Raw genomic sequence first — 8,066 nt, 5'->3', positions numbered from 1 at the left:
GCATCCCTCAGACCAAGAGGTGCTGTTACATAACACAGACTAACAATCATATGTTTAAAGTGAAGGCCTGGCCCTACTCTAGTTCAATATAAGGGTTCGTCTGTTTACATGCACATTTGGACCCACATGATTGAGACACTGATACTGTGAATACACCTGTTAACATGATATTCCCATTCACATACGAGATTCAGCCCTCCAAGCAGGTAGGTCATGGTCACAGTTCAAACAGGACATCCCTAAACCAACAACGCTAAAAAAGTTAATCAGATTTATTTGAACTGTAATATGGGATTAGTTATCAGACTTGCTGTACTGTATTTGTAACAATGTTACTTAAATGATCATGTTAATAGGACAATTTTTGGGCACTGAAATAAAAATGATGCAAGCAGTCCCCCTGTGCAAAAGCACAGTGTGGAGTACCTGTAAATCTACCTTGATTTCCAAAATGCTTTATCATGTAATGACTGAGATGTCTCAAAACAGGTGCTTACCCTAACCTCCTACAGCATCTGTGACAATGCACAGTAAAGTTATGATTGTTTGTACCCCAAAAAATGCTAGTTTGTTGTCCCAGCAAAAGGATTTCCATACCCAAACGGACCCGAGACTTTGTCGTCCATCATGCAGACACACTGGAATTATTCAGGCAGGGGGTCCTCAGCAGCAGAGTGGATTTGGGAGCAATAGCCTCCATTGTTCAGTCACAGGACTTTTTTTGTACCGTTAGAGGGGTTTGCCCTGACACAACAGACGGACAAGAGAAAGCTGCAGATGGGCAGATTCTGAGAGAGCAGAGACAAGTAAAAGAAAGAAGAATGAGAGAGCAGACCAACTCAAAAGACTGTAAGGGGAGCAAGGTTGGCTGCTGTCTGTTTCTTTCTCTTAATCCTTAAATCTTCTGTAATCAGGATGAGAGGAAGAGAGCACGTTGCCTGATTTAGGACAGCAGAATCTATGTTGGGACCTGGCTGATGAGGCAACCTTAGCTGCCATTAGCAGAAATGGAGGGAGGGGAAAGGCTTGAGCTGCAGTCAGTTTGGGAAACTTAGCCTCAACCAGTTTCTACTGAGCACCAACAAGAAGAGCGGAAGTCCAATAAAACATGATGGTTTGACTATCAAGAGCAAGTAAGAAACCAGACAAAGAAAAAGCAGAAGAAGAAGACAAACCCATGGCTGGATTGTTTTCAGGTGAGATTTGGATTATTATTATTATTAGTTCTAATATTTGCTATTTTTACTTTAGTTTGGTGTGAATAGTTTCATTTTTGCAGCTTTACAGCACTATTAAAAGGCAACCAAGACAGTTGACATTTAGGATTCAGCGGATAAAGGCTGCCCAGATTGTGAAGCGTTGCTCAACAGGAAGTGGAGGCCACTATGGCTTTCACGTCCACACTAATGTTAGGCCGTTAAATGTTTGTGCAGAATGAGGAAGACAGAGAAAAGATTTGTGTGGCAACTGTGATTTATCTGCATGAGTGCTGAATTACAAGCATATGCTTGTGGAATTAAGGGATTTATGGAAGTTAACAGGATCTCATTGAAAAGATAACTAATTCTAATAACTTAAAATTAATGTGATTGACAGTAGGTGCAAAACTAATTTGCTGAAAAAAAAAAATCTGCTTGCTTTGTAACATATGCAGGACCAAGGCAGAATGATGACTGACTAATTCATCACTGATGCACATACACATCCAGCTCTTCTTTCATTCTTATTCTTAAAGATTATAGGGTCTTTACATTCTGTAAGCCACTGGATATTCCTGTGTACTGACATACTGAAGAGCAGTATAACACTGTTAAGACACCATGACAGATGCTGTCACTAGACTGGCCTCCCATTGCTTCTGGCACCATACGGCCTCTCTCAACCCAATTGAGTACTCCTATGCCTTCATTTACTTTACTATGCAGACTCCGGTCTGCAGGGTTTCTTGTTTTATTGTTGCTGTTATTTGTAGATTTGTACCTTCACAACATTTGTTTCAACTGCCTTCTCAGTTCTATAATGGGCAGTGCCAGTTAAAATTCAACTGGCAAAAAAAGCATGTTACACAGGGAGGCTACCTATGTTGTAAATCAGAGACTTACTTTGACAGGTAAAGCTCTTCATCCTCTTTAGGCATCATGCCTTTTATACAAGGCTTTTTCAGGTCACCAGATATATTTAAAATGCTGACACTAAAGGCCATCATTTTACAGTCACATGGGAAATGGTCTAAGAAGGGGAAGAGGTCACATACATTCTGAAACTAGACTGGAATGAAGAAAAATCCACGATAGCCACGATGGCTTTTGCATAGGAAAAAAATCTGCACATTTCTCATCTGGTTGTGTGCACAATTTTGCCAGCACCTGAGATATGTCAGCTTATCAGAAGCATGCTGCACAGTGTTGGAATCAACAGTGAAGACATTAGAGGCTCCTCTCCTACATCTTTTTGCACAAAAACTGTTTGACATGGACTCGAAAGCTGGTTTTCTTCCTCTTATGTCTCCTAATAGGCAGCCAGGCTCAGATTATGTATTGCTTTTTATAAAAACTTTATCCCCTTTACATCAACACCAGCTTCCTGTCTACTCAATCTGAACTTAGATACAGTATGTGGCTATGGAAAAAATATTAAACATTGACTTTTTTCTGTTTAAGATAAGGGGTCTGTGCAGCAGTCCTGACACCCAGGTGTGACCAGAGGCAGAAGGGGTTCCAATGGCTACTGCAAATGATGACCCACACCTGGGCATTGGCCCATCTGAGGACTCAGAGATCTCCCTGGATGACTCTGACTCAGGGAGTGTACTTTCTGATGACTCAGTTCTTCCCAGCTATGAAAGGGATGAAAAATCTACAGAACCGGCTGAAACACTGTACGAGGCCTGCGCAAAGAATGATGCCGCATCCCTGCGCAGCATCATGGAGAGAGGAGTCACGCGAGATGAGGCCATGGAGCTAGACATCAATGGCAGGGTGAGATAAATTTGTCTTTTTTTTTTTCCAGGCAAGGAATGTGACAATAACATAATATTAAAAATAAATAAAGGTAATCTTAGCATCTATAGTAGGGCTATTTATTTATATCTTGTTCCCCTTAGAATGGTCTGATGCTGGCTGTGTCCAAGGGTTTTGTAGACATTGTCACCTTGCTTCACACGTGCCCATTAATAGACATCAACCACCAAGACAATGATGGCAACACTGCTCTCATGATTGCTGCCCAAGCAGGTATATCTGATGACACCACATAACCTCAACATCAAGTCCTAAACCCAAGAATATTAACATACTGTTGTTTTCAATCCAGGCTTCATCACCATCCTGAACTATATCCTTAACTACTACTCTTGTGTGGACACTGAGATCAGGGACCCCCGTGGCTTCACAGCTCTCATAAAGGCAGGCCTACAAGGCCGAGAAGAGTGTGTTTCCGCATTGCTAATGCATGGTAAGTATGGATGTTTTTCTAGATCAAATTTTCTAATGATGTCCCTTACCTGTGACTGAATGTCAAGCCCACATAGAGAGTCAGGATGTACACTTCAAATGATTTAGGAGAAAAGAAATATATATGGTTCAGTGTGATTATGTTAAACTCTTCATGATCGGGGAAAGGTGTAATCTATAAATGTTGCATATATGTAACATACAGGGTAAAGCAGGACATCTAACCTATGAACTAATCAGGTCTTTCTCCAGACTGCAGGGATTAGTCCTGTATAAACTGTGCAGGGACACATTTAAATAAGCTCTGTAGTAATTCAGTCCACATTCTATTGGACATTTAATGACATTAATCTATAATCGATTTGTATTCATAATGTGCAACATAAATATTTGATTTATGTCATGATTATTTGCCAAATTGACTTCCAAAGTTTTCCAAGTAGGCATGACTGTCTTCCTCCATGAATGAGTTAAACTATTAACCAGACATGGCAATAAAACAAGTCAGCATAACTCTGGCATAATGTAGGGTATTTCATATATCTAACAGCAGTCTATGTCACATCCCAACATGCTGTGATTTGTTCTTTGAAGATGTATGCTATCATCTACTTAATAATATGTGCTCCAAAATTCACCACATGGTGGTGTTGTTACACTGAGTTGACAGCAACTGATTTCCTCCAACTCAACGTTTCTTCTGTTTTCTCTCCTTTTTGTTGTGCAGGTGCAGACGTCAATGCAATAGATCTCGTTCATGGGAAAGGTCTAAAGGACTGGACCCTTAGGACGGGAAGGTTTGAGACTCTGAATAGACTGCGTCGCCTGCAGACTCGTCCTGTTGCAGAACAATTCTGTGAAAGCTACATTCCTGAGTGGCCTGAGTTGAAGCTACTGGTGGCGAAGGCTACAGCAGCCAAAACAGCTAGTCAGAAGCTGAGGCAGCGCTTAAAAGACAGCCTTAGTTTTAGCTTCCCACATGACCCCCAAGACAATGGGGTCATGGACCACATGGTGCGGATGACTACAAGCATCCACAGCCCCCTGATAGCTACTGGTTGCCGTCCACTCTGTCCCACCAGCCCCCCAGAGATTGGCAAGCGACGGTTTGCCGTACCGGAACTGCTTGACAAGCACAGCAGCAAGGAGTTGGAGGAGAGCACGGTGTCCCACAGTAACGGCTCCATCACCTCAGCTTCACCTGTGTCAGCCGCCTCTGTATCACTGACCTCCTGCTGCCAGGACTCAGAGCGCAGGCAAAGCTTGCCAACAGGTGGAATGAAAAGCTTCATGCCACGTAGCATGGCGCACAGAAACAGCATCTTCCCCTCAGGCTGTATTCCTAAAATTGAAGTTACAAAATCTGCAGAGCGCACTCCAAAGAAGGAGAAAAAGAACAAAAGGCAAAAGGGTTACCTGGAGCCTCCTGTCTGGAAGTACAAGGAGGCCAAAGAGGAGAAAAAGAGAGAGAAGAAGAATCAGGAAAAGGAAAAAGAGGAACAAAAAAAATCTAAGGGGTCCAAACATTCATGAAGTGAAAATGTCTGTGTTTCCTTTTGAACACGTGACAAAGAAGTAACAAAACAATGTTGGAGTGACAGCTGATAAGTAAATAATACAACGGTGGATGTGGAGTTTGGGTTGGCATGAGCTTGAGAAAGGTGGAGTGGCTGCTTGTGATGTATTTTTCAGCATCTTTGTAAAGCGGAAACTGATGCAAACCAAATGTTATTTGGTTTTACAGATACACAGTAACTTTGCTGTTTTCCTATCAGCAAAGGTGGACTGGTGAATCTTTTGAGGATGCAGTTACGCTGACTGCAGACGCCTGCAACGGTGTCATTTTTCTTTGAAACCTCACTTTTGTGAAGATTTCACCCATCTGTATTTTGTAAATAACTTCTAAGTAGCATGCCATTAAGGCATTTAACGACAATGTAAGCATATAGGTGATAGCCAGTACTGTACATATACTGTATGTGATCAAATGCCTTCAGGAAATGCATTAATGCCACATTTAATCAAAGACTGTGAAAGGCAAAAAAAAAAAAACTCTGGTAAAAATAATAATAATAATAATAATAGTAATAGATCTTAAGGCTACAAATTTTAAAAATTACAAAAAGGGTGTCTTGGCAAGATGTTGGATCACTATGTGCTACACTGAACCTTGGTATTGATTCTAGACTGTTCTTCCAAAAAATATTCCCATATTTGCTGTTTTGATGGTGGATGTCCAACACTCTCTGAAAGACATTCAACTTGATTGAGTTCTGATGACTGCTTAGGCTATGGCATATGATTCATATCATTTTTATACACGTCAAACTATTTACTGACTCCCTGTGCTCTATAGCACAGAGGATTGTCACCCTAGACGAGGATAGAAATGTTCCATCATGGCATAAAAATTGATGACTCAGAACACTTTTTATTGATTTCTATCCCAGCTCGCCTCTTAGGCCTGAAATATATACCCATACAGATCTGTGTATGGCAGCTGCAGAAACTATGAACAAGTAGCTGCTTTTATTATTTTACTTCCTATTCTGCTTGGAGGAAGAATGCACATTTGGTGTAGTGGCTGTGTAACAACAAACTGACTGCAGACATTTTTAGTTTTCACAGTAGGGAAAGCACAAGTGTATAATTCATGGCTCAATTCCATTAAGTGTCTCAGCGAGCCATGACAAGGAACCAGCATGCAGTAAAGCACAGCCTCCTCTGAGTGGGATGCAGTCAACATTAATACACCTGTGCTTTCCCTACTGTAATCAAAATGTCTTCTCTGAAAAAGGTATAGGGTTCTGGTTCTTCCTTTAATTTGTCACATGTCTGTGATTTGTTTGTTCTTTTTATGTGAGCTTTCTGAGAGCCAGCTACGCATCATGCAGCATCTACCAGATGCCTTTGTCTTTTCAACTTCATCTGAATTCTCCAAACTGTTTTTCTGTGTCATGTAAATGATGTTTGTGAGATACTCTGCAGCATCTTCTTTCATAGAGGAAAAAAATGTTCAGTGGTTCACAAATAGAAATCTTCAGCCTGCTGATTCATGGACTATTATTTGAAAGCCAGAACTGTTGCTACTCAGGGAAACATACAATGGGCATATTATCATCAGCTCAACAAACTACATATTCAGTATCTCTCAAGAACAGAAACCTCTCATGGAATATAGCATGTTTTGGGTATTTTTAAATATTCTCTTTATAGATAAACTAACTAAAATAATCAATTATAACAAATGTTTATAACTGAAATAAATATCCCAAATACAACTAAATATGTTTAATTGTGTTCTCTAAAAACTATATTTAATTAGATACATTCTTGTGAAAATTTAGACAAGCATTTCTGGGGTAATTTAAACTGAAAACAAGAGGGGGTAAAAGGGGCAAAGAAAAGTACGTCAAAAAGGGGCAAAAAGCTCTTCAACATCTTTATAAAGTCTGATACAAATGAAAATGTGTGTGTGCATGTGTGTAAGCTTGGAATAAACTGTCTGACCTTTGCAAAGAGTGAGTGTGTTGGTTTTTATTCTTGGCTAAATATTAGTGTATTTGGTGTCATCACATAGTGGCCATTCGGCAACGGCAATTTCATTTATATAGCACATTTCATTGCATGTAAACTCAATGTGCTTACCATAAAAGATCAAAAATAAATAGAAACCTATGTAGGCCTATTATGCCTACTATTTGTGCCTTAAGGCAATAAAAACAAAAAAACAAAAAACCTCTACAAAGAAATAAAATAGTAATTAAATGTAAGCCTGTGAGAATAAAAAGGTTTTTAAGTTTATTTTTGAATGGAGACACAGTTATAACTGACCTCAGGATAGCAGGCAGCTTGTTTCAAAGTATAGAACCAGAGTAACTGAAAGCACCCTCAGCACACTTGGGTCTAATTGTGGAAACAGTGGTGGTGATGTAGCACCTGAACAGGAAAAGATTTTTAAGTTACCTTCTTAATACTTACTTTATACAACTATATTCAAATTCTTACTATTGTATCCCATGAAAATATAGAATATACACACTAAAAAGATAAAAATATCACCCTAACTGGTGCATGTGACTGACGAGCCCCGTGTCTGGTGCGTAACCTTGATTACTATTTCACAATGAAGTTAACTTGATCTTCTTTAAGAAAGCCTATCACGCACTACAGTGGCATGGAATGACTTTTAAACTCCAACCTGTAATCTTTTAATCCACTGCGCTATATAATGACACAACAATTAGCTTTCACTGGTGGTAAGATAAAATCAAATGGATATGTTTAATTTCTTATTTCTAACAAAATTGATTATGTTGTATATGATTATTTTTAAAGATTAATGCACCAACAATGAACTAACACCTAAACAGAGAATCAAAATTTGCATTTCTGGTCATGGGTGAAACATTGCCATGTTTGTGGCTCACTTCCCCTCCTCAGAGGGGAACCTGAGGTCAGGCTTAAAATAAGGACCTATCTAGAGTTCAGTGAAGGAACCAAGCTCTCAGCATGTCTATGTAGACTCAAGCAGTAAACACATATCTTCAAACACATAAACTGGATCAGACTGTTTAGATTGTTCAGCACTGAAACTCTGAGACTGAAGCACCA

The 8,066-nt window shown here is 39.7% G+C and overlaps 1 protein-coding gene across 1 annotated transcript; it reads left to right on the top strand.

Annotated features, from left to right (window-relative positions):
* The first annotated feature begins 970 nt into the window (after positions 1-970).
* On the top strand, positions 971-6,977 carry ankrd33aa (ankyrin repeat domain 33Aa). The gene is made up of 5 exons (XM_030733678.1): positions 971-1,196; positions 2,661-2,978; positions 3,104-3,233; positions 3,313-3,453; positions 4,180-6,977. The coding sequence occupies exons 2-5, from the start codon at positions 2,721-2,723 to the stop codon at positions 4,983-4,985; spliced, it is 1,335 nt and encodes a 444-aa protein (XP_030589538.1). The 5' UTR covers positions 971-1,196; positions 2,661-2,720; the 3' UTR covers positions 4,986-6,977.
* Positions 6,978-8,066: the final 1,089 nt, after the last annotated feature.

The sequence above is a fragment of the Archocentrus centrarchus genome, chromosome 7, assembly GCF_007364275.1.
Source record: "Archocentrus centrarchus isolate MPI-CPG fArcCen1 chromosome 7, fArcCen1, whole genome shotgun sequence".
Lineage (NCBI taxonomy): Eukaryota > Metazoa > Chordata > Actinopteri > Cichliformes > Cichlidae > Archocentrus > Archocentrus centrarchus.
The sequence above is the reverse complement of the archived record's forward strand: the minus strand, read 5'-3'. Positions and strand labels throughout refer to the sequence as shown.

Coding starts and splice junctions, on each gene's coding strand:
- ankrd33aa (XM_030733678.1), top strand. CDS start 2,721: ATGGCTACTGCAAATGATGACCCACACCTGGGCATTGGCCCATCTGAG. Junction 2,979..3,103: donor AGCTAGACATCAATGGCAGG/GTGAGATAAATT, acceptor TGTTCCCCTTAG/AATGGTCTGATGCTGGCTGT. Junction 3,454..4,179: donor TTCCGCATTGCTAATGCATG/GTAAGTATGGAT, acceptor TTTGTTGTGCAG/GTGCAGACGTCAATGCAATA.